Below are 27,918 nucleotides of genomic sequence, written 5' to 3' on the forward strand. Positions count from 1 at the left end.
TCACGGTTTACAAAGCTGGTGAGTTTACTGAGCAAAATGGTACAGTTCCACTGTTTGATATTCATTACAATCTACAAAATACAAAACCTCAGAAACAAAGACAAATCGCATATGCTCATACAAGCCCTGCTTGTAATTTGTAACGCACACTTGAGTTAACCCGTGGCTTTTAATTCTCTATTAAGGTGGGGTCCAGCCGTCCAGGCCTGGACAAATGAGGTGCCCGGTCACCTCATTTTTCCTTGAGGGGGTTCCAAATGGACCCTTACAGGTCTGCAACTCTGAGTGTAGAAATGAAACCAAACGGACCGTTTGGCTCAATTTCTACACTCCCGAGTTACAGGTGTCCTTGAAATAAAAAATAAAGTTTGAGAACAACTGATATACCGATACCGTAGATGCATAAAGACTACCACATAGTGGGTTTTCACAAACTATCTACAGACAAAGAAGCAAAGGGCCCTTCTAGACATATTGTTTGACATTTCTAGCATGTGGCGTGACCACTAGTGTGATCCACGATTGTAACGATGGTGGACTCTGCCCCCTTGTGGTACCTGCAGTGTACTGTCACAGCTGTGTACTACTAGAAGAGGATCACATTTCATGCCACTAGGCACTAGCATAGGCAAAGGTCACATCTAGTGTGACCTAACTTACTAGAACATTACTCTGGCTTCAAACATGTTATGTCCAGTGGTGGACTCACTGTACAGTAGTAACCAAGCACCTTGACTCAAGTAGACTCAAGTGCAATTTTGATACTTTATTACTCCACTACATCTCGTAGTTATTGGGGGGGGGGGGGACCCTGTAGAAGTTTTAGTTTAGATTTTAGATTAGTACAACACGCCTGAGGGCAGATTTTAAAAACGCCTTCTGAATTCAAAAATGTGCTATATTTTATTCCAAACAATTAAAATAAAATAGTGTTGCTATAGTAACATCTAAAATGACACAGATTACTGGTTTTAAAGGTATAACAGCGTAGGCTATAGGCTTTCCTATAGCCTACGTCATAAGTCATAATAATGCGTCCGCATCAGCTATCTTGTAAAGATTGTGAGAAACATTTAAATCTTTTGAAAGAAATGTGTGAAATGGGACAATTCTGAGTATATCTTGATGCCAATACCTTCGTACTTTTACTCAAGTCAAATGTTGAATACAGGCCTATATAGTTGTAACAGAGTATATACAGTGTTGTCTCTGTCGGCTGGGAACGGGTCCAACACCGTTGGAAAATAGCAAAAAAATAGCAGATCTACAAGCTCAAAGCGCATCGCGCCTCGTTTTGAGGCTTGTGGATCTGCTACTTTTGGTGTGATGCTGTAGTATCATCAAATAGAGCGTTCATTTGTGGGGGGGAAATTAAATCACAAAAGTTTAAATACGGAGATAACAGGTCTCTGCTCGACAGCAACGATATTCATATCGTGCTATTGCTATTCATACTTGAGTAACAATGCAGTACTTGGTCCACCACTGGTCACATCTAGCTTGTTTCCCTACTAAGTCCACAATCTAAACAGAATACAGTGCAGCACAGACAGTAGTACAGTGAATGTGCATCGAAATAAACAAAACAAAAATAAACAACGCTATACTAACTCGTACAATAATAGTTGAAATGAATAGAACACAAAGTCACTTATAAATACTGCAGTCTGGGATTTGATTCTTTGATTGGAAGCAAACCCTTTTGTTGAAATGAAGATAATTATGTAACATAATAGAAACCCACAGCGGTGGCAAAATGTTCATGATTCATGTGCCATAAATGTCACGACAGATTATTATCCACAAATACCTGAATAGTTCCACAGAAATTACTTTTCAACAAGTATTCTCTGCGTCATCGCAGCTCCGCCCCTCCCCCACACGATGCACCCTTTATGCCAAAACAAAACAGAAAGCCAGTCAGTGTTCAAATGGACGCAGCGCTTCTCAACGTCGGGTCCCAGTCAGTGTTCAAATGGACGCACCGCTTCTCACCAGTCAGTGTTCAAATGGACGCACCGCTTCTCACCAGTCAGTGTTCAAATGGACGCACCGCTTCTCAGCGTCGGGTCCCGGGGGGGGGGGGGGGGGGGGACCACCAGGGGTTCTCTAACGTTTTGGGCCGTGACCCCCAAAATAATCAAATTTTAACTGATAAATGTGTGGAAAATAGCTGATCTACATGCTCACAATCAGCTATTTACCAATGTTGCTCATTTCGTTCATTACTTTTGGTGTAGTAAATAATGCTCAAAAGTAATTCGTGTGCATATAATTATATTGAGTTAGAAAACAATGTTGCACATTAAAGTCATCTGAGGGTGCCCCCAAAATAAATGTGGGACCCCCTGAGTCCCAAAACACACATGTTGAGAACCACTGCCTTACAGGTCTGTAACTGAGACTGTACACGTGGATCCATTTGGTTCCATCTGCACATTCTCAGAGTTAAAGGGAGGATTTTACTTATCTATTTTACTTTATCCAAGTGTTCATTTAACTCAGTTACAGACCCTGTTGGACAACCCATTGAGAAACAGTACTCTTAACACACAAGACACATACAAAGAAAAAGAAACAGCAGCAGTGACAGTATTACAGCACGCTAAACCCGACTGCACCCATCCGTCCTCCTTTGACCTGAACGGCAACTCACTGGCAACACTGCTGACACGAGATCCACAAAATGACCACGCTGGGATGACCTGGATCCACAAGGCATGAGAGGACTAGAGCCCGACCAATATATCGGCCATCATTTGACCTTTTCCCTCGCTTTTGCGACGCGTTATGTGAGATTGTTGCTCAGGTATCATTTGAAGAATATTCCATAGGGCTCAATATAGAACTTAATATATTCGACAGGGTTAAATAAAATAAATTAGTACAAATAGTACAAACTTTACAAAAACCTTATGTTTTTCAAATTGATACCGAAATATCAGTCAATATATCGGTGGTCTAAGGACTGACAAATGTGACAAACTTGTTGGCCAATAGAGTGCCGAAGTCCTGACGTCACTCGTTCATCCCTTGGGTCATGGAAGTGTTTCTCGATGGAGAATAACATTGGGTCATCTTAGAATCGTCTCTCATAAGAATTGTGATCCAAATATAAACAAATTGTCCTGGCGATAGTGTCAGGGAGATGGCTCTGTATCATTCGATAGTCAGTCACACTCATATTTGTTTCTGGCAAAAAAAAAAGACTAATTCAGCGGCAGTAACATTAGCGTTTTCTCGTCGCCAGGACCATTCGTTTCTTTTTGGAACAAAAATGCGACCCAGGTAGGAATGTGTCACGACTTTGGTGCTCTATAATTTAGTGTATTGTTTTTACATAGTGAGAACAGTAGGACTTCCAAGTGACACCAAGGGCAAATACGAACACTGTTTCCTGACTCTCACACCTGCGTGTCCATGGTGGGTTTGCATAAGATTGGGGGACTGAACCCAATACTGTACATCACTGGCATCAAGCGGTTAAATAGATTTTGACGTTATATTACATCAACTCATTTTGCTTGGGGGAACGCCTCATTGACCAGAGGACCAATGATGTTCATAAAAGGTGAAGATGCTTCCTTTTCATTAGCCATAAACTGAACTTTGCACCCAGAGTCTGCAGCTAATGGGTTATTTACACCCCCCCCCCCCCTATCTAAGACTTTGTGCATTAAAAACAATGGGGGATAATGGACTGGTGCAGGAAACGGACGGTATGCCACCTTCTGAAAACTGGTACAACAGTTACACACTTAGCCCATTGGGGGGGGGGGCACTGTTTTCTTTTTTAGACGGAGCAGTAGAATCAATGCTCCGATGCCATTTCTATACATAAAGCACACACGTGCGTATCCGACATACGCCCCGGGTACAAATAACATGGTTGGCTAACGGACATCTGGGTGCCGACACGTCAGTGCAAATACTGTAGCATCTGCCTTATAAAAAAAAAGAAGGAAAAATAATAATAATATGGAGTTATAAAATCTTTTTGTGCTCGACAGCGTTACTAAGTTTTAACAACCCTCTTTAATTAACCATCAACTAACTATCAACTCAGCAGCAGAACAGAATCCTGAGGTATAAAAAAGTCGGCAGTCTGAATAATACAAAAAAGGGGCTCTCCTCACAAAATCCAGAACGGTCCCCTTGGTGACGACAATCAGGGTTGTTGGGGATTCAGCGCTGGAAAAATGGCTCTTTTCGACTACGAAAAGGATGAACCCAGAACCTTCCAGAAGCCATTTGTTTTCGATTATATAACCACCCTGAAGACGTCATAAAAACATTTTAAAAAGCAAAAATAGCTGATCCAAAAGCTCACAACGCATGTCATGACTCGTGAGCTTGTAGGATCAGCTATTTATGCTCGTTTAGAACTTTTTACAAGTACAAGTTGAGTTGTGGATTGTCCGTACTTGTCGGTTCTCGTCTCTGTCGGGTGTAAACCTCGTATGTCCAAAAGTGTTACTTTTCAGAATAAAAATACAAATAATAGCTAAAATAGCTGGCGTTTTGAGCTTGTGCACCAGCTATCTTTGCTACTTTTGTTGTGACAGTGTAGTAGTATGAACAAGAAATGTAGAAATACGGATACAAGAGGTCTCTGCCCGACAGCAACGGTCCTGAGAACCACATCGGAAGGCGAGCCACAGTGTAACAGAAACAAACCCAGAACCCGCGGATGAAATACATTACGCGGCAGCGGCGGCGACTCCTCAGCTCACTTGGTCTCGTAGTCGACGAGTCTTAAAATCTTCCGCCGTGACGTAGCTTTCCCCACCCCGCTCGCTCACTGCAGTGGGACAAAGCCCATGTCGGGAGCGTCCCCCAGGACCAGGGGGCCGCCGCGGTGGCTGAGGGAAGGGGAGGGCGAGGCCAGGCGGAAGGCAGGGTTGATGGAGTGCAGCGAGGCCCTGGTGTCGTCGGTCCTGCCGAGCTGGAGGCAGGGAGCGCCGCCCGTGTTTGTCCGGCAGCCCGGAGAGGAGGAAGAGGAGGAGGAGGAGGAGGGAGGAGGCTCCTCCCCAGAGATGGAGGAGACGGACTGGTCCGGGCCCAGGGGACTGGTCTTGGGAGCTCCGGGACAACACAGGCTGTGGACGTCGGGGGAGCGGAGCATCCTCTCCAGCAGGTCTTTGGTGCTCTGTGTGCACTGTTGGGAGGGAACGGGAGGTCAGAAACAGGAGAGGTCACGGAGGGGAAGAGGCGAGATGAGCAACGTGTGTGTTAAGGCAGCCGAGAGATGGAGTTTGTGTCTGTCACCACGATGACATTTTAACGGAGCATTCATTCTCCTACAGATTGACTTAATTTGTGTTTTTCGGAATTGAACAGTAGTGCAACATAATTATAGATTTTTTAGGTTTTGACAATTGACATAACTGACCATGCCCGGTACCAATAATAAAAATATACTAAGGCCAAAACATGCCATAAATATGTAATCTTTTTTTTTTTTTAAAGCAGTGGAAATTGACCGATGTACAAACTCACAGCGCATCGCGAGCTTGTAAATCTGCTATTCCCGTGGCTTCCGCCAATTTGTGAAAATGTTGAAAATTCATGAAAAATGGTAAACAGAGGAATTTATCAAAGTCTGTCGGGTGGAAACCTCATATGTTCCAAAACAGCTACTTTTCAGGATTCAAATTCAAACGCAGCAAAAGTAGCAGATGTATACAAGCTCAAAGCGTGTCGCTTTGCAACACATTTTAAGCTTGTGGATCTGCTACTTTTGATGCTTTTGTGACACTGTAGGTTTAATTAGGGCATTCATTTACAAAAACATTAAAATATGATGATAAGAGGTTTCTGCCCGACTGTAATGTTATACAGATGAATGGAAATTAATCTGATGATTATGCTCAAATAAATGTGATTCATCTTAAATAATTGTGATTAGTCGTCGATTGCATTACAATGGTGACAGTCCGAGGAACACGACAATGGCTGCAGCAGTGACACAGAGTTAGTGAAAGCACAGTGAAACAGCCAAGGGTGCTTTTGATGTGAATGAAGAAACCCAAGGTTAGTCCAGCATGGTGGTGGTGAGGAGGAGAACAATGGCAGGTGGTCAGTGGGTTAAAAGTTAAAACGAGGTTCAGTAGCACAGAGGAACAGTCAGGTAATGTGGGAAAATAACATTCACACAAGGCAGTGATGTGAGGGAGGACAGATGAGAAAATAAGAACTGGAGATTAGGAGAACGGAAGCCCTTTTTTCCTCCTTCCCTTTCCTGCATTTGCTCGAGGGCTGATGGCAAAAGACGGAACGGAAGGGAGTGTTACATAATATTAACAATGGCTCACCAAGCAAGACAGCAGAGGAGCAGAGAGCGGAGGATCACTGATCATGTGACTGCAGTCACTGCACACTAGTGTTGGGATCCTTTAGGATTCTGGCCATTCCCTGTTCCTAACAATTGCATCTTAGCTGTGACCTGAGATCAGATTCTAAAAATGTCTTCTACATCCTGACAGTTTTCTGAAAAAGCCATGTTTCCATGTCAGTCGTTCTTTGATTTTTCAAAAATAGCAGACCTACAAGCTCGTAGCGCGCTTGTAGATCTGATCCGACTTTAAATTAGACACACGTTCCACGCCACCACAAGGGGTGCAGTGCCCAGTGTCGAGTCGGTTGGACCCACGTTTGTCCAGAACCACCACAAAAAGGCCTCTTCCCGGGCTAGGAACAGGGCCCCTGCCCAGTGTCCACATATGGTGCCTGACAAAGAACTCCATATATGGGCATAAAAAGGGACACAGATATAATATCTGGGTGGGGCATGCATTTCCAGCTTGCATCGTTCCAAGTAGGCCAGTGCCCAACAGGCGCCGCTGTAGAGGCTCCAACGGGCACCGCTCTAGTTCTCTAAATATCGACATCAGCCGCTGAAAAGCCATAAGCTACCGGTTCCAAATGTGATGGAACCGATTCTGGTTCCTCACTGTTGGATCCCGTTCCGAATCCCAACCCTACTGCGCACAGGACAAACGTGTAAGAAAAGTGAAGCTTCATCCAACACTGAAGAGAGTGAGTCAATGTTAATGAGAGGCAGAGAGAGAGTGGAACCGTGAAATGAACCATGCACATTTCAGAAGCCAAATCACCCATCCAGACCACGGCCTCGTTCAGAAACCATCCACTACATCTCTGCCCCACATTGCCTTCCTTGTCGTATACATGTGAAAATGAAAAGCACCCAATGTGGTTATTTTGAAATACTCGACGGGATTAGAAATACCGTAGATCATCACTGTCGGGCGTAGTAAACCTTTGCATGTCCAAAACAGTTACTTTGCAGGGAAATGGGAAACAAAATAAAGAACCTGGGTTCCAATGCATCCAATGTGCAAGGGATAATTGACTGTCAGCCGCTCATTGTTGAGAAATAAAAACCTGACAGAACAATGACTGGCTATTAGACGGCTACATAATAATACATTAATTCATAAATGCACCCAGAGCAACAACAAAACAAAGTATTTCCTTACTTACGGTAATGAAAGTATTCTGCTATTCTTGCCACTTTGGAATTTGAACGCTGAACAGTTTTGGACAATGTGAGGTTTCCAACCAACAGCAACGATATATGGTGGGTTGACATTTACTGATAGTCATGCCACACGACAGATGGCGAGGAGGGGTGAGATGAGTGCGACGGGTTTGAAGCCCAACCCAACTCTTACCATATACCGTCTACACAGCAACAGTGCCCCCTTCAGGCTGTGCAGGACAGAGCAAAATCCTGACAGTTCTCCTCCTGCCAGGATGGAAGGCATTCATTCATTCATCACTAAAGCACAACATAGACCCAGTCTGATAGCTACAGCAGCACAGGGGCACACTGGTGGGCCGCGACGATACTGCAAGTGGGCCCCTAAATCATTTACAAAATACAAACATTTTAATGAAGATATAAACATAAAAAGGTAGGTTAAATGAAGGTTAAAAAAGGTTAAATCCCTATAGATGGTATGCGAGTGACATCATCATCATCATCATCATATCCGGAAGTTATGCGGGAACGCCTGCTTTCTGGCCTTGACAGACCATACATCCAAACAGGAAAGTCCTATTGGATTGCATTAAATGACGTTAAAACTCACTTTGCTACTCAATATGCCACTCACTTTAATGCATACCCTTTATATTCCGATAGTAGTCATTGCTATGGAGTATGGACTAGTGTTTGTTCAGTAACATGGGTCTCCCCGTCTCTCCAGCTCTTTAATAAACCGATTTTCAGGTGGGTTGTCAATTTCAGCCAATCCTTATCAGCTTAAAATGTAGTGTTCCTGTTCCAATTTTGTCTGCTCATTTCTTCCAATTTCATTTATTAAATCTGTATGCTGTGTGAGTTCTCCATCCTGATAAGAATTGGCATCCCGACCGGAAAATATATTTTCTGTTTATTAATCAACTGGAGAGACGGGGAGACTTATTGAACAATCACTACAAACACACTATAGCAATGGGTACTATCAGAATAGAGACCTATACAATATTTGTTTTAATTTAAAAACCTTAAAAATGGGTTAATCTTTGCGATACCGACAAATAGGAACTTAAAAGCATTCTACGTTAGTCCCATTCATTGATCCAAGTCATTACAATAAGCTTGCTCTGAAAATGCAGGCATCGCAGCCCACCCATCTGACCACTTAACGGCTTAAGTGGTCAGATGCTTCAAGGACACTTCGACACTAACTCTGGGGGAGCCCGGGTTCGAGCTGGCAAACTTGCGGTTACCATCCGGCCACTCTACCCCTGAGCCACCGCTGCCCCAAAGCTCTACTATTGTCAAAAGATTATACATTTTAAAACTTGCAAAGGGAGATTCTGCAAAAGCTTTTACTTTTGGCACTTAATGTACAATTAAAAATGAAAATGAATGCACCGATAAAAAGTGTACTCTAATGGATATTATGTATGATCTGATCTGAAAGATTGCGACGCGAGTTTGTAGATCCGCAATTTTATATGAACTCAGGCTTAACCCATTTAGGCCTGACCTCGAAATTAAAAAAAAAAAAATCTAAATCCTCCAGTTTTCTGAAATAAATATTTTTACGGTTTTTCAAAAATAGCAGACCTACAAGCTCGTAGCACGCTGCAGCTTGTAGATCTGCTATTTTTCAATAGCTAAATTATAACATAATGTTTTATGTTCCCGCCCAAAATGGGTTAATTGATATAACTCGCTCATTTCATGAAAAACCACGAACATGCTTTATTTTTTTATATCAGGAATCATTTTTGAAAGAACTTTTACATTTAATTCTGGAAAGAACTTGTTTTCATATTGATCATTCTAATCTAAACTAGACCCTCTGCTCCCGATGAGATTTACCAACACAGGCAAAAATGTTGCCAATTGTCTTACATTTATGTGCAATCAAATAAGTAAACTTAAAAACTGATTTTTTATTTTTATTCAAGACATTAAACACTGTCCTTAAATAGTTTGACGTATAATCTTGCATCTGGGAGCTGAACGGACTACACCCAAAATATTTCAAACGATAAGAGGTTTGGTGTGGATGACTAACACATTCAAAGCATTGTAAAACGAGAGGTGCTAAAGTGCTTTTTTTTAAAGAAAACAGTCATACCTGTTGTTCCAAAATACTATACATATGTGCCGAAACAGAGAAATAATCAACAGCATCTTTAGGACTTTTGTATACCCATTCAAACTCAGATCCTTACAACACATTACACAACTCAAACTCAATAAGAGGTAGGTCAAAGAAAAGGCACAAGTAATAGAAGCTAAAAAAAATTACAACTACAAGCTCATAGCGTGCCACTGAGTGGCGCGCTACGAGCTTGTAGGTCTATTTTTGAAAAATCGTTAAAATGTCAAATCTTTCGGAAAATTGTCATGATTTAGAAAACTTTTTTTTGAGTGGTGCAACCACTCCTACATCCAGCAATGTCCGTGTACCTGTTTGTTTTTTTTTTTTAAATTCGACGTCAGGCCTGAATGGGTTAAAAAACCTTACCGGAACCAGAACACCATTACCAGAATAATATACAATATATAGAATTATGATGTTTTAGGTATCATCATCCTAAAACGTTGTTCCTGCTTGTTCTACATACAACCAACCAGTTGAAGAAACCACTTACGGAAGACGCTTCTGAACATCAATTTACAATTAAAGCAATAGAACATGTATTCTGAAAAAAAATAAGAAAAACAGAGAAGACAACCAGGAGCTCAAAAACGAGATAAAACATTTAAAAAGGATACCGTGATGCTTCTAGGATAACATTCCTAGCAACTCAGACAAAAAGTGTAATAGAGGACATTAAACTAAAGAAGATCTTCATCAGTTCTTGACCAGGCTAGTCACAATTATTATTCACCTCATCACATTTATTCTTTTAATGGAAATAGATCTACAAGATCAAAACACAACACGTTTTGAATCTTTTTTTTTAAGTATAAAATAATTAAATATGCAAGTTATTTGTACATATCTGTGCAACTTGCCAACTTTGTAATTTGTATTCATTCAAGCGGTAATCACAGTTATTGACAGCGACAAGTAAATCGCCAAGCCAAAAGTCATAATTGTGCCCTGGTCAAAAAAATGCCATCTTTAATACATTAAAGGTTACTTTTAATTCAGCATCCTATGCTCCACTTTTTGTCTGAGTGTTTGGATCTTAATCCTCTTTTTTTGTATTCTGTATCCATGTATAAGCCTGAAAACTGTGAATCCATGCAGGGACACGGCTTCAGTGTGTTCTGGGGTCTAGCAGCAGATAAACGTTCAGGAAGAACCTGAACACAGACCAACCTACAGTACAGGGAAGTCTCTCTCTCTCTCTCACACACACACACACACACACACACACACACACACACACACACACACGCACACGCACGCAGGCAGGCACGCACACAGTGCGGCCGGGGCTGGGCAGGAGGACAGGTCACACACAGTACAGGGGTTGGAACACTGGGAGCTATATACCATCAGGTTAGTGGTGGGGGAGACGGAGAGGGGACCACAAGGTGTCTGATCCTACCATGTGAGTGTCGTTCTTGGCCATGAAGGGCGGCAGCTCGGCGTCTGAGCAGGAGGTAGTGGGGAGCGCCGCGTCGGGAGGCAGGAAGCCTCTCCTGTCGATCAGGCTGCGGGACAAAAAAAGGCCAGAAGAAGAAAAGAGGATGTCAGAGTGATACTGATACGCCCCCCCCCCCCCCCTCCTTGACATCCATTGTCCTTGAACCACTGATATTATAGCAACACACGTTTTTCAGAAAACCGTTAGGATTCAGAAGACATTTTGTAGAATCGGCCTCAAGTCTTAATGGGCTAGTTGCCATGGACATTCTATTCTAGACATTGGTACTGACCTTGGGAACATGGTACTGACCGTGGGGACATGGTACTGACCGTGGGGACATGGTACTGACCGTGGGGACATGGTACTGACCTTGGGGTGGGCCCACATAGTTACATTGGTACTGACCTTGGGGTGGGCCCACATAGTTACATTGGTACTGACCTTGGGGTGGGCCCACATAGTTACATTGGTACTGACCTTGGGGTGGGCCCACATAGTTACATTGGTACGGACCTTGGGGTGGGCCCACATAGTTACATTGGTACGGACCTTGGGGTGGGCCCACATAGTTACATTGGTACTGACCTTGGGGTGGGCCCACATAGTTACATTGGTACTGACCTTGGGGTGGGCCCACATAGTTACATTGGTACGGACCTTGGGGTGGGCCCACATAGTTACATTGGTACGGACCTTGGGGTGGGCCCACATAGTTACATTGGTACGGACCTTGGGGTGGGCCCACATAGTTACATTGGTACTGACCTTGGGGTGGGCCCACATAGTTACATTGGTACTGACCTTGGGGTGGGCCCACATAGTTACATTGGTACTGACCTTGGGGTGGGCCCACATAGTTACATTGGTACTGACCTTGGGGTGGGCCCACATAGTTACATTGGTACTGACCTTGGGGGCATGGACCCACATAGAGTTACATTGGTACTGACCTTGGGGTGGGCCCACATAGTTACATTGGTACTGACCTTGGGGTGGGCCCACATAGTTACATTGGTACGGACCTTGGGGTGGGCCCACATAGTTACATTGGTACGGACCTTGGGGTGGGCCCACATAGTTACATTGGTACTGACCTTGGGGTGGGCCCACATAGTTACATTGGTACTGACCTTGGGGTGGGCCCACATAGTTACATTGGTACGGACCTTGGGGTGGGCCCACATAGTTACATTGGTACGGACCTTGGGGTGGGCCCACATAGTTACATTGGTACGGACCTTGGGGTGGGCCCACATAGTTACATTGGTACTGACCTTGGGGTGGGCCCACATAATTACATTGGTACTGACCTTGGGGTGGGCCCACATAGTTACATTGGTACTGACCTTGGGGTGGGCCCACATAGTTACATTGGTACTGACCTTGGGGTGGGCCCACATAGTTACATTGGTACTGACCTTGGGGGCATGGACCCACATAGAGTTACATTGGTACTGACCTTGGGGTGGGCCCACATAGTTACATTGGTACTGACCTTGGGGGCATGGACCCACATAGAGTTACATTGGTACTGACCTTGGGGTGGGCCCACATAGTTACATTGGTACCGACCTTGGGGTGGGCCCACATAGTTACATTGGTACTGACCTTGGGGTGGGCCCACATAGTTACATTGGTACTGACCTTGGGGGCATGGACCCACATAGTTACATTGGTACTGACCTTGGGGTGGGCCCACATAGTTACATTGGTACTGACCTTGGGGTGGGCCCACATAGTTACATTGGTACTGACCTTGGGGTGGGCCCACATAGTTACATTGGTACTGACCTTGGGGTGGGCCCACATAGTTACATTGGTACTGACCTTGGGGGCATGGACCCACATAGAGTTACATTGGTACTGACCTTGGGGTGGGCCCACATAGTTACATTGGTACTGACCTTGGGGGCATGGTACTGACCTTGGGGGCATGGACCCACATAGAGTTACATTGGTACTGACCTTGGGGGCATGGTACTGACCGTGGGGACATGGTACTGACCTTGGGGGCATGGTACTGACCGTGGGGACATGGTACTGACCTTGGGGGCATGGTACTGACCTTGGGGGCATGGTACTGACCGTGGGGGCATGGTACTGACCGTGGGGGCATGGTACTGACCTTGGGGGCATGGTACTGACCGTGGGGACATGGTACTGACCTTGGGGGCATGGTACTGACCTTGGGGGCATGGTACTGACTGTGGGGACATGGTACTGACCTTGGGGGCATGGTACTGACCGTGGGGACATGGTACTGACCTTGGGGGCATGGTACTGACCGTGGGGACATGGTACTGACCTTGGGGGCATGGTACTGACCGTGGGGACATGGTACTGACCTTGGGGGCATGGTACTGACCGTGGGGACATGGTACTGACCTTGGGGGCATGGTACTGACCTTGGGGGCATGGTACTGACCTTGGGGGCATGGACCCACATAGAGTTACATTGGTACTGACCGTGGGGGCATGGTACTGACCGTGGGGGCATGGTACTGACCGTGGGGACATGGTACTGACCGTGGGGACATGGTACTGACCTTGGGGGCATGGTACCGACCGTGGGGGCATGGTACTGACCGTGGGGGCATGGTACTGACCGTGGGGACATGGTACTGACCTTGGGGGCATGGTACTGACCGTGGGGACATGGTACTGACCTTGGGGGCATGGTACTGACCTTGGGGGCATGGTACCGACCGTGGGGGCATGGTACTGACCGTGGGGGCATGGTACTGACCGTGGGGACATGGTACTGACCTTGGGGGCATGGTACCGACCGTGGGGGCATGGTACTGACCGTGGGGGCATGGTACTGACCGTGGGGACATGGTACTGACCTTGGGGGCATGGTACTGACCGTGGGGGCATGGTACTGACCGTGGGGGCATGGTACTGACCGTGGGGACATGGTACTGACCTTGGGGGCATGGTACTGACCTTGGGGACATGGTACTGACCTTGGGGGCATGGTACTGACCGTGGGGACATGGTACTGACCTTGGGGACATGGTACTGACCGTGGGGGCATGGTACTGACCGTGGGGGCATGGTACTGACCGTGGGGACATGGTACTGACCTTGGGGGCATGGTACTGACCGTGGGGACATGGTACTGACCTTGGGGACATGGTACTGACCTTGGGGACATGGTACTGACCTTGGGGGCATGGTACTGACCGTGGGGGCATGGTACTGACCTTGGGGGCATGGTACTGACCGTGGGGGCATGGTACTGACCTTGGGGGCATGGTACTGACCGTGGGGGCATGGTACTGACCTTGGGGGCATGGTACTGACCTTGGGGGCATGGTACTGACCGTGGGGGCATGGTACTGACCTTGGGGGCATGGTACTGACCGTGGGGGCATGGTACTGACCTTGGGGGCATGGTACTGACCGTGGGGGCATGGTACTGACCTTGGGGGCATGGTACTGACCTTGGGGGCATGGTACTGACCTTGGGGGCATGGTACTGACCTTGGGGGCATGGTACTGACCTTGGGGGCATGGTACTGACCTTGGGGGCATGGGCCCACACAGAGTTGCGCAGCAGTTTGTGAAGATGCTGTTGTAAGTGTACGGGTTCCCCGTCTCCTCTGCACCTCTTTTTCCCGACCAGGAGCCCTTTATCTGTATCATGGGAAACACGGCACGTTGTTACAGTTACGTATAAACAGTCTTGCAGCTGAACTAATCGATTTAATCAATTATACAAAATAATGGATTGCGTAAAAAGAAAATCCATTCATGATCTATACCGGGCTAGTCGTTATGGGTGAAGGTTTCATGAAATGTGTTCACTTCACTGCTTAAATGGGTAATCAATATGTTGATAGATAAAAACGAATAGGGAATCGATAGAATAATCACTCATAGAATAATGAAAAATCTTGAAACGGTCATAAAAAAAGTATTAACACAAATCTTCTCATCTGGGGGTCTCCCTAGCAAAAAAACATTTCAGGTGGGGGTCCGTGGCGGCCATATATCAATTTGGGGGTTCTTTGGCACGCAAAAACTTTGAGAACTAGTTTTTTAGAGGGCATTTATAGGATCGTCCTCAGGTCTAAATCAGTTAGGCCAGGCGACAGACAGATGAGCGAGTGCCTGCACAGAGAAGTTCAAACTCAGCGCCGTCCCAACTTGCATAACGGTATAGGGTGGGTACCAGTTATGAAATATTTTTGAAATGACAAAGTTGACAATGAATCAATCAATGACACATAATGAGTCAATATATAAATATATATATTTCACAAACGTTAACGTCCCAACCCATCTGTGATTTACAGAAACATAACATGCCAATATTTTTGTCCGCCATTAAAAGGTAAATAAAAGCCGTAGACTGTGATGCATTATGACACACTGTGCTGTCCAAATAAAGGCAGCATAGCATAAAAAAATATATCGAAAATAAAAAATACGTACAGTGTCATTGTAGGAGGGGGGTGGGGGGGCTGCTAACTGTCCCATGTACTTACGTCTTCGTTTGTCGTGAGGTTGGAGGCAACCAAGTAGGTATGGAATCCAGAGAGGCCCAAAACTGACCAGATGGAGAAGAAACAGATGACCAGCTCCACGACAGTGAAACAGAGATCGTCAAGGCAACGTACAACACAAACGCCTTGTGGCTGCATGACACAAACTAGTGGTTCTCAACCTTTTCAGGCCGCAACCCCCCCCAAAAGAATCATATTTGAACTGGAGATAAGCACTTGGAATGTATGAGGAGTTGAAGCATTCCATTTAGTTTGACTCTGTTCCACAGATTAACATTGTGAAAATAGCAGATCTACAAGCTCTAACAGCTTGAGCTTGCAGATTGACTACTGGAATTTTCCAAAAGTTTGCCTCCTTCACAATTTGGCCAATGCCCCCCACAAACCCCACCCAATGCCCCCACAAACCCCACCCAAAAAAAGAAAGAAGAAATCAGTGCGGTCTTGAGCCAGAGGTTGAGAACCACAGGTGCAAACAACACACAATCAGCCAGCTCTGTCTGTCTAGCCAGTGACATCGTATAGACGCCATATGGACGTGCCATGACAGAACAACACAACTGCCTCCGATAGAAACAAAAGCCATCTGCCTAAAAGCAGTGTGTGAGTGTGTGTGTGTGTGTGTGTGTGTGTGTGTGTGCGTGCCTCTAATCCTATTAGCTGCTGGCTTAGAGTGCTAAGGCCTGTTAGGAACGTATGGTCAACAGTGTTGCTAGTTCTGCACGGCTACACAGCATCTACTGGCTGATCATCATCATCATCGCTGTCGGGCAGAGAACCTCGTATCTCCGTATTTATTTCCAACTATTTATGTTTTTAAATTCCCTTAATTCGTCATACTACACTACAGTGTCAGACAAAAGTAGCAAAAATAGCCGACGTACAAGCTCACGCGACACAGTGTGTATAGTGAGCTTGTAGATCTGCTATTATTGCACACAAAAGAAAAGGTTAAGTGAAAGTGTGTCTGACTGTGGGTTTTATAAACATTGAATCAATGAAAAGTCTTAACAAGAGCTTGTGACAAAAATAATAACTACTTTGGATCCATTGGAACAGTTAACACCCCGAACGCCCGGGGGTATTTAGGACCATTAAGTCAGAACGCCCGGGGGTATTTAGGACCATTAAGTCAGAACGCCCGGGGGTATTTAGGACCATTAAATCAGAGCGCCCGGGGGTATTTAGGACCATTAAGTCAGAACGCCCGGGGGTATTTAGGACCATTAAGTCAGAACGCCCGGGGGTATTTAGGACCATTAAGTCAGAACGCCCGGGGGTATTTAGGACCATTAAGTCAGAGTGCTCGTCGATTTGCAGCAACGGAGCACATTTGGAGGTGTACCAGGCACCATCTTGGATGTAGCTAGATGTAGCTAGATGTAGCCAAAACACCCCCGAGGCGATCGACAACGGGAGGTATGATTAACACCCCGAACGCCCGGGGTTATTTAATCCATTAAATCAGAGCACCCAGCGATTTATAGCAGCAGAGCACATTTAGTGACGGACCGGATGTTATCCCGGATGTAGCTGAAGTAGCTAGATGTAGCCAAAACACTCCGAGGCGAACGACAACAACGGGAGGTATGATTAATACTAACGCGACTAGCGACGGGACTGCGATGGGCCACATAATCTTTGATTAGAATTGGACGGAATGAGTTATTCACGTTTTAAGATTTTCGATCTCATCCGCTAAAATGGGGGGGGGGGGGGAACATTTTCGATGACGTCCCACCGGGATGTTGCACAACAGACGCTCCCAGCCTGTGGAGCGATGCGATCGGTTTTGATATCAATAATTTATGTCCTTTTTTATCAATCTCCGTCCTGAGTGCTGGGCGTTACTAATTGATTGAACGGAGAACTCTGTCCTTGCCGCTCAGGGTGTTAATTCTAACGCGACCAGCGATGGACTGTCAAAAACCTAATCTTTGGTTAGAATTGGACGGATTGATTTAGATCAAGAGTTATTCGCGTTTAAAAAATTTGGTCTCATCCACTAAAATGGGGGGGGGAACATTTTGGATGACGTCCCAACCGGAAATGACATCGAATGTTGCCCAACAGGCGCTCCCAGCCTGTGGAGCGGTGCGCTCTGCTATGATATCAATAAAGTTCCGTCCTTTTATTAATTCCGCCCTGAGCGTTACTATTTGATAGGACGGAGACCTCCGTTTATGCCACTCAGGGTGTTGACTGTTTAGTTTAGGGATACACAAGGTTTCCACGCGACATCGATGACGTTAAGCAGGAATGTTGTCTGTACAGAAAGGATATCTGGCAGGACTCTCCGTGATGGCTTGGATAAGGCCTCTCCCTTCTTGGGAACCTGTGGGGAGAGAAAAGATTACAGGCAACTCACACACCTAAAACAGCCTCTCATTAAAACCATTAGCACCGTAAAAAAAAAAAAAGGAAAGAAAAAGAAAAACAACCTCAGTGTTCATTAACAGGGTTTCTGCAGGCTTTAAGACCTTTTTCCAAGACCATTATTATTATGGATGTAATTTAAGACTTAGCGGGAATTCATATCCGATATGAAGGAAAGTCAGAGTTCCAGATCTACTTGCAAAGTAAATTAATTTAAGCTATTCAAGGTTGAAAGTGCATTACCTACTGGTAATTGGTTCCATGTCATTTTGTAGTTTTGTTGTAGTGTGATTGTTATGTCACAAGAAAGTGACAAAGTGAAAAAATGTTTCTCCAAAACACGTGCAACTTCATAATCCAATCTATTTTTAAGACTGGACAAATTCGTATTTCCGATACAAGACCATTTAAAAAGGCTTGCATTTCAGATGATTGAATTATACACTTTTTAGGGACACCCAGAAACCCTGATTTAGTGGACTGGTTCCATCTGGACACAGAAATTGACAAAATAACACAGAGGGATCAAGTCCCAACGTGTGTGTGAGAGTGTGTGTGTGTGTGTGTGTGTGTGTGTGTGTTACGTACGCAGGGTGAGGTGAGTGACGACACACCCAAAGATGAACGACGTCAGAAAAGACAGAGAGATGATGAAGCTGTAGAAAAAGCGGTAGTTGCGCTTCCCCACGCAGTTCCCCACCCACGGGCAGTGGTGGTCGAATCGCTCTGAAGAGGACAAAAACAGAAGAAACATATTACACTGAAGAGATTAGGAGTAAATGTACAGCAGTAAGTGGGTAAGCAATCATCTCCCATACACCAGTATACTGGTATTATGTTAAGCACTTTAACCCATTTAGGCCCGAGATCAGATTCTAAAAAGGTCTTCTACATCCTGACAGTTTTCTGAAAAAGCTATGTTTCTATGTCAGTCGTAGATCTGCTATTTTTCAATAGCTAAAGCATAACATAATGCTAACACCAAAAGGGGTTGCCGCCCAAAATGGGTTAAACCTGGCATCCCTGTTTTGGGCATGTCAACATTTAAAAACAAGCCCAAATTGATTAAATCAATGAATTACCAGCTGCATTATTATTATTATCTGTGGGGGTCCGCTATAACTGCCTCGGTGTCAGTTTGTTTAGGGTGGAACCATTACCAAAATTCTCTAAGGCGGAACTATTGTGTTCCGAGTCGTTCGTATATATTTGCGGTGCGCACATACATCAGCCAATGAGAAAACCAGTTGGACTATAAACTGGTAGAAAAATTGCAGTAATAGAATACTACAAGCTCACAAGTAAGCAAGCAAGTAACCTTGTGGCCCATACAGTAGGACAGGTGGTTCAACATGTAGCAGGGATTTACTTCCAAACAGACCCTTGATTCCGAGTTAAGACTTAAGAATGTAATGATAAGAATTCATTCTAATCTTCTTTTTTTTTTTTACTTTCAGACCGTAGGACGTGTACAAACGTCATATCTCCATGGTTTTGACCAAAAGACCATACTTCTGTCTTCATTTCTGACTTCAACATGCCTCTCGTTTAGAATATTAATGCTTCTAGAGAGACGTTAGCGTAATCATCGCGAGGTAAGCAAGCAACATTATGCCACCCGGTTTTTTGGGGGGGAATGGAAGGCGGGGCTTTTCAGAGTAAAATCTCCCATATCTTCTGGCACTATAGCACCTTTATTTTGAAGAAAATCCCGGCACCGATTGCGTTTATGAATTGAAGAACAGAGATCCAAGATTAAACAACAGCAACACACTTTTAAAGGTCAATGTATAAACTCCAAAACAACTCTCACAGTACAAGTATGTATTCACTCTGTGTCCAAAATACTTTCAAGACAATGCATTTTCGCTCTATTTAAAACGTTTGCGGTACAAACAGTCTCATGCGTGAACAAGGAACGTGCCTGGGCGTGCACGTGTGGTTCAACACAAGCCGAGTTCATATGCACGCCCTGGCATGCACCCTTTTATCCCAGAAGTGTTTTGAATAGTACGATTGCATATAACGTGCTTTACTTTGAAGTACACAGACTCACTGGATACATTTACTCTGGAGTTAATGAGTACACAGACTCACTGGATACATGTATACAATTCACTTGGATTATACCGCGAGGGTTGATTTGGCATTTATATAAACAGACTTATGATATACAATAGTTTTGCCCCATTTTCTCCAATTGATCCATTACACTCTTTTTTCTGCAAATGATTCACTCACTGTGAAACAAAGAATGTGTAATGTGTACCAACTGCTGCTGCCAAGAACCACCCAAAAGCAACCCAATGTGTTTTCTTCAAAAGGTTGAAACGTTCAGTTTTTTTTCCCCCGGCCCTGCATTTTGGCAAACAGAAACACAGGAAAGCAGGGAGAGGTGACATGCAGCCAACATCCTCGCTCCTCGGCCAGTTGCAAGGACTATTTAGCCTTATTCAAGTCGTATGGGCTCTTACTGTGAGCCATAATTATTTAAAAAATATTCAAATAAGTAATATTTTTAAACATCTGAAAGGAATGTCTCTATGTGGCTGTAATAATGCCTGACATTTCCACCCTCACAGGTCAATTATCCGTTTGCCTGTTCAGGGGTTTCACCCGTCTTCCATTTGTTGTCAGACATGCTGCTCTGTTTGTATCACACATGGCCCTATCTTGATGCAAGGACTGGAGGGAACGAGGGAGAGCGAATGTCCTTAATATTGACACATTGTATCTTTGCAATGTGTGTATATATTGCCACCGCTCAAATAACAAAATGCTATTGCAATAGCAATTACAAAAATAAAACCCATTGTACAGTTCCGCAGATACTCTCCAGCCTATCAGCATTGAGTGTCCCCTCTGGACCAACACTATTGAATACACCTGGTGGACCAAGTACGCACGGGTCCAGCTTTATTGAATACACCTGGTGGACCAAGTACGCACAAGTCCAGCTTTATTGAATACACCTAGTGGACCAAGTACGCACGGGTCCAGCTTTATTGAATACACCTGGTGGACCAAGTACGCATGGGTCCAGCTTTATTGAATACACCTGGTGGACCAAGTACGCACGGGTCCAGCTTTATTGAATACACCTGGTGGACCAAGTACGCACAAGTCCAGCTTTATTGAATACACCTGGTGGACCAAGTACGCACAAGTCCAGCTTTATTGAATACACCTGGTGGACCAAGTACGCACAAGTCCAGCTTTATTGAATAAACCTGGTGGACCAAGTACGCACGGGTCCAGCTTTCTCAGCATTAACTCGCACTCTGTGACAGTGTGTTTCCGTGGACAGTCGGATTGCTGAGCAGCTGTTGTCAGAGCAAAACTGTTCCTTCAATTCAAATTCACAGTGTGAATCGAGCGATGCTGTGGCTGTGTGTGTGTGTGTGTGTGTGTGTGTGTGTGTGTAATTAGCTAGGAATGGCCCGACATCTGCAGGGGTCAATAGGTCGTACTCTCTGAACAGCAGGGTTAATAGAGGGTCGCAGGGCGCAGAACGACGAGGGCCCAAGAAATAATTCCCTGTTCATTTTCCCCATAGACTTTTCAAAAAGTATATATTTAAAGACGTTTACGCCACAGACAAAGCCAACTCTTGTTGTGACAAAACATGACAACACACACAATGTTTTGGGCAGATCATCAAATAATTAGTAAGAAGGAGATAAAAGGCAGCAAAAATGAAACGTTCATGGGGAAAATAAATGGGGAATTATTTCCTGGGCCACTCGTCGTTTCTGAAAGGGGGCAGGACTGCGACACAGGGACTGACAGACAGACAGACAGACAGACAGATGGATAAGGCCCTTTAAAGGAGACGGTGTGCACCGGTCATAAATAGCAGATCTACAAACTCAAAAGGTGCCCCCTTGTGAATCTGCTACTTTTTATGTGTGACACCGTAGTACGATCAAATAGTTCACGGGGAGAAAAACACAAAGTGTTACCAGTATAACTATATAGAATTATGGAGATAAGAGGTTAGTCTATTGTAAATGTAAACATTAAAAAAGTGAAGCAGCGTGCCAGTGTATGTTCATCTTACCCACACAGTTGTCACACAGGCTGCAGTGGGAGGTCCGCGGGGGCCGGAACATCTTGCAGGTGAAGCAGTATTTGAGCTTCACCACCTGCTGGTTGATGAGGATCTCCTTGGTCCGTGGAGGGGGCCGGTACGTGGACGACCCCGAGGTGTCTTCAGTTACAAATACAAAACAGAGGGGGACTGAGTCACAGGCTCCATAGCAACACAAGAAACCCACAAGAGGCAACCGACGTGGTTTCATTTCAGCATTGAGAAATCATCTAGTAGGGGATTCAAGAACAATTTAATGCACGTCAAAAAAGCTGTGAGTGCAGTGAAATCATACTCTTTGTGCTCCAAACTTTATTAATAAAAAATAAACTGACAGTTTGTCGCTGCTGGTTCTATTCCATAAAGTTTGGAGCACTGCAATCGAGTTGTGAGCCCCTCCCTTTCTTTAAATGCTCTGAGGGAAACACTTGGCCCCGAGTGACTGCTTCTTGACACTGACCGATAGTAATCTGCTTAGGTCAGCACCACAACGATGCCCCCCATATGACAAAGCTTTCTGATCCCATCTGTCCAACTAGTGCAGTCCGTCCCCCCCCCCCCGCTCTTCTTGAGTCTACTGCGTCACACAAAAACAGCATAAACACAAGCGCGACACGCTTTGAGCTTGTCGTTCTGCTACTTTTGCGGTATTTTTGGGGGTTTTTTGAGGGGCGACAGTTTTTGTCCCGACACGTCTCAATATTTGCCATTGACAATGAAAGGAGAAATTAGGTCAAATGTCCGGTGTCCGCCAAATATGATGTAAATCTTGTCCCCACACGTCTCATATTTGTGGGGGTGGAGAGGCACTGGGGAAATCTTTTGATGAATTAATTCAATAAGATTTATTTGTATTATTGCTCTTGTATTGCCATTGGAGACACTGGGGAGGCACTGGGGGGGGGGGGGGGGGGACACTGGGCAGACACTGGGGAGGCACTGGGCAGACACTGGGGAGGCACTGGGCAGACACTGGGGAGACACTGGGGAGGCACTGGGCAGACACTGGGGAGGCACTGGGCAGACACTGGGGAGGCACTGGGCAGACACTGGGGAGGCACTGGGCAGACACTGGGGAGACACTGGGCAGACACTGGGGAGGCACTGGGCAGACACTGGGGAGGCACTGGGCAGACACTGGGGAGACACTGGGGAGGCACTGGGCAGACACTGGGGAGGCACTGGGCAGACACTGGGGAGGCACTGGGCAGACACTGGGCAGACACTGGGGAGGCACTGGGCAGACACTGGGGAGACACTGGGCAGACACTGGGGAGGCACTGGGCAGACACTGGGGAGGCACTGGGCAGACACTGGGGAGACACTGGGGAGGCACTGGGCAGACACTGGGGAGGCACTGGGCAGACACTGGGGAGGCACTGGGCAGACAGACACTGGGGAGGCACTGGGGAGGCACTGGGCAGACACTGGGGAGGCACTGGGCAGACAGACACTGGGGAGGCACTGGGCAGACACTGGGGAGGCACTGGGCAGACACTGGGGAGGCACTGGGCAGACACTGGGGAGACACTGGGCAGACACTGGGGAGGCACTGGGCAGACACTGGGCAGACACTGGGCAGACACTGGGCAGACACTGGGCAGACACTGGGGAGGCACTGGGCAGACACTGGGCAGACACTGGGCAGACACTGGGGAGGCACTGGGCAGACACTGGGGAGGCACTGGGCAGACACTGGGGAGGCACTGGGCAGGCACTGGGGAGACACTGGGCAGACAGACACTGGGGAAATTGGTGTTAATGGGTCAAAAGCCCCTTTCTACCGGACGTATAGAAACGCCATCTATTCACATGAGGAGCGCAGTCAGTGCACCCCACTGACCCATGTGGGTTCGCGGCGGGCGTAATGTCCCCGCCCCTTTACTGTACCTATCTGCCTCTCAATGTCTGCAGCCTCGTCCGGCGTGGCCCTGGGCAGAATGCCCGGGTCCGTGAAGCTGGTCTGCAGGAGGGCGATGACCACGAAGACAAACAGCACCCCGCCGATCACAGGGATGAAGACGGTCAGGTGGTCCACCAGGAACGGGCAGCTGCAGTGAGACAAAAGACAATCCATGATCTTGGTTTGTTCTCTTCCTAGACACATTACATAGCTCTTCGTCTTCGTAGGTATGTTACATACATAACGGAGTAAACTGTTACTTAATGTACATTACCCCTTTTATAACACTCTGAGAGTGCACATACGGGTAACCAAGTGGTCCCTCGCGGGTGCATTTGATTATGTGCGCTCCCAGGTTTATGGGTGTAAAGAAGAAAGTTTGTGTCATATGCCCGCTGCATCATTTGTAGTTTACAGAAAAGGAAGCACAAAGATGGAGATAGAGCAAGGAGAAATGGCGCAGGATATAAACAGGTCAAAAGTTAATCTCAAATATATACACAATACAGTATGAATAGGGCTGACACCCAAAACATTTATATTCAAAGCTTTGTTCGATGGCACGAAATTCAAAAATGAAAAAAATATATATTTTATTTAAAATGTTTTTTCCCCCTTTTCCCATATTTTTTTTATCAAAATAGCTGATCTACAAGCCCACAACACATTGCAGCATGACATGTTGAGAGCTTGTAGAACTGCTACCCTTCAAAGCCATGTGCATGAATCGAAGCTTTGAATTCAGCTGATTTTTAGGGCTAGAAGTTTCGACTTAAAAAAAAACCAATCAAAAAGGTCAGCCCTAATGTATAATAGCATGAATGAAGCTGGCCTAGCGGACCAGGCAGTTAGGCTTATTGTAGCCTGACAGTGCGTTGCGGGTTCGAGTCCTGAGTCCGACGGCCTTTGCTGCGTATCATTTTCTGTGTCTCTCTCCTCGTTTCCTATCTCTCTTCGCAAGTAAGTAAGTAGCCTTGCTGAGCCATGAGGCCCGTAGGGGCAGGAGCCTATCTCCTGTTTCTGTAGCGTGAGGCAGCTTGATGTACAAGTACACCCCCTGGACATGACGCAGGGACTTACCCCCAATCCAACCCTTGATGCTGAGTGTCAAGCAGGGAGTCACTGGGTCCCATTTTGAGAGTCTTTGGTATGACCCGGCCGGGGATCGAACCCCGACCTCCCAGTCTCAGGACGGACACTCTAACCACAAGGCCACTGAGCTGGTCGCTTCACTAGTACTATCCAATAAAAGGCAGACAAAACAAACCCCTTCAGCAGCAGGTGAAGTACATGAGTCACAGCACTAGGACAACGGGACATTTCCGTGCAGAAGGTCAGAACTGTATTGCAAGGAAAGCCCCTTAAGACATTTTCAAGTCAAGAATAGAGAAAGTAGGGTACAACACGATATCCAGGATAATGGATAAAGATATTAACATTTAACACCCATTTCAAAATTGGCCTGATAAAACATCTATTAGGAGGCCAAAAGAGGAGGAAACTTTGTGTAATAGTGCATTTGTTGATGATCTGTATTATTATTTTTTTTTTTTTTTAGCTTTCGCCTTTTTTCTTTTTATTGATAGAGGGATAGATGAAAGTAGGCTGACAGGAAATGTGGAGAGAGAGAGATGGAGGGAGACACGCAGTAAAGGCCTGCGGCACACTGCCAGACTGGATTACCAGCCAAGGTGCCCAGACAGCTACGCCAGCCGCCCGGAATGACCTGTATTATTGTATGATTTTTTTTAGTGTGTGCTATGTTGATGAATCGAATACATAGTTACTGTAGGACCACACAATGGAAACAAGTCCTTGGGACATTTTTTTTAGCTTTAACGTGATGTTTGCATGTCTGACTAATAAAATCAGTGGTGCAAATAGCCTACATCATTATGGCCAAACCACACACCAATGGGTCGCCATGCAACTCGTTGCGAGTAGATGCACATTGGCGACCCATTGGTGTGGTTTGGGCGATTGAATTAATCAGCTTGGGTCGACATGCAACAGGACATATCACGCTGGGAGTCTGGGACGAACGCTAAAACCGTTTCGTGTCTTGACCCTTTGGTGTGGTTTGGGCTTTAGACTCAATAAATTGAGAAAGGACGCAATCATGTCAGATGTCACCCTCTGGGGGTCCTGGGATGCAAATGTACTCAGTGCTGTACTCTAATGTCGTTGAAGTAGGACTCATGAAAAGTTCATGGGACCCATCTAAAAGACCAGCTCTTTTTACATCACCTCTATTTACAGTACATAATCAAGTATTCAATCAAAAACATTGGTGTGTAATGTAACATTTACTCAAGTACTGTGCCCTTAATTGTGAGTACTTTTACTTCTACTCCACCAGATCTTGGGGGAAAATATTGTACTTTTACTCCACTACAAGTATTTTATAGAATTTTGTAGTTACTACTTTGTAGATTTTGATTACACTCACTTCAGCCATTTGAAAATACAAGCTCATGCGTCATACACAATTTAGAAAACTTGTGAAATGGGACATCCTGCATGACGAGTACTTTCTGTTAACTTGTGGTACTTTTAGTACATTTTGACACAGACAGTACATCATTCCAGACTTTTGCTTGTCACAACAAAGTATGTCTAGACTGCAGTGTTGATACTTTTACTTTAGTAAAACATGCAAGTACATTTTCCACCACTGATCATAAAGTTAACAACAACTCACTCGAACGCAAAGAAAAGGCCACAGGTGACGACAACAAGGCCCAGTGTGAGAGGCAGGACGCCGCTCTGCCTGGCCAGGATGATCCGTCCGTCGCAGTAGAAGCGGTTCTTCCCCGGGAACACTTCCCACTTCCTCCGCCCCGACGCCGTGGGCCGCGGCGGCGGCAGCAGAACGCCCTCCTTCCCCCCGGAGGAGGCTTGAGCCGAGGCGGCCGTGACGGTCAGAGCCCGCGGGTCGATCTGCTGGTACTCACAGCTCTTCATGGTTCGTTCTTCACGAAATGTAAACAGTGTCGGTGAACCAAAACAACACAGAACACAACACAGGGGAAGAGGTAGCTAAAAAGGCACGTCGATCTGATGATGATGATGATTCGCACGTTTTAGGATGACGACTCATCCACTCTATTAGTTCTATATTAAGATAATTAATGAATCAGGTTGGTTGTTGTTCAAAGTTAGCGTTAGCTTTGCAGTTAGTTCCCCATTCTGTGGTGGTTAGCTAGCTAGCTAGCCAGCAGCGAACCAGCCATTCCACCTCCCCGCCGTCGTCCAATTTGACCAAGCTGCTTTTCTTAACGACCATTTTTGGTGGTCGCCAGTCCTTTCATAACGGCTAATATGACTAAAGACAATTAGTAATTGTCCGACTTTTCGCAACAAAAAAAAGAAGAAAAGAACCCTACGGACGGGTCCTCCTTCCCTTCATCATCAGCAGCCAACGAATGAAATGAATGTCACGGGTTTCAGGTTGACGTATCCACTCCGTTGAAGGACGGTGTCACATTTTTCGCCAAGAAGAGCAGATCTAAAAGCTATCCACGCGTCGCACCCCGATGCGTCGGTAGCTTATAGGTCTGCTCTTTGGTAAGCGACACCCTCGGTCACTCACTGGTACTAGAATACACTTGACTACACTAATGACTATGAGATACAATACATCCATCCATCACAAAAAATCACCAATGTGTTTGTGAAGGTATCTAACTATCTAGTAGTACTGTAGTAACACATCTCACAAAGACTGGATAGGAGAATCTGTGACAGCTACATACATGCACAAATTTAATTGTAGCATGTGAGGGCTGAGGTGTCAAACTAGAGTTTTTTCTCATTGTATGGATTCTGGCTAGGCCAGAAATGGATTTGGACAGGCGGACGCCTGCCCTCGCCTTATTGTAGATACGCCTCTGCTGCATGGGGCCCCCAGTGGCCCCCGAGGGGTCATGAGTCTGAGTCTGAGAGAA

The 27,918-nt window shown here is 45.7% G+C and overlaps 1 protein-coding gene across 2 annotated transcripts; it reads right to left on the reverse strand.

The window, feature by feature from the left end:
• zdhhc18a (zDHHC palmitoyltransferase 18a) lies at positions 1–27,384 on the reverse strand. 2 transcript variants are annotated; one of them, XM_080768857.1, is made up of 10 exons: positions 26,673–27,384; positions 23,959–24,119; positions 22,039–22,188; positions 18,567–18,704; positions 17,886–17,937; positions 15,585–15,687; positions 14,618–14,730; positions 11,050–11,155; positions 7,695–7,768; positions 5,029–5,158 (listed from the first exon to the last, which is right to left on the reverse strand). In XM_080768857.1, the coding sequence occupies exons 1-9, from the start codon at positions 26,933–26,935 to the stop codon at positions 7,727–7,729; spliced, it is 1,128 nt and encodes a 375-aa protein (XP_080624983.1). In that variant the 5' UTR covers positions 26,936–27,384; the 3' UTR covers positions 5,029–5,158; positions 7,695–7,726. The 2 variants fall into 2 exon arrangements, with proteins under 2 accessions (XP_080624982.1, XP_080624983.1); XM_080768856.1 differs by lacking the exon at positions 7,695–7,768 and having other exon boundaries at positions 1–5,158.
• Positions 27,385–27,918: the final 534 nt, after the last annotated feature.

This window comes from Protomyctophum bolini (assembly GCF_963924005.1).
Source record: "Protomyctophum bolini genome assembly, chromosome: 7".
Lineage (NCBI taxonomy): Eukaryota > Metazoa > Chordata > Actinopteri > Myctophiformes > Myctophidae > Protomyctophum > Protomyctophum bolini.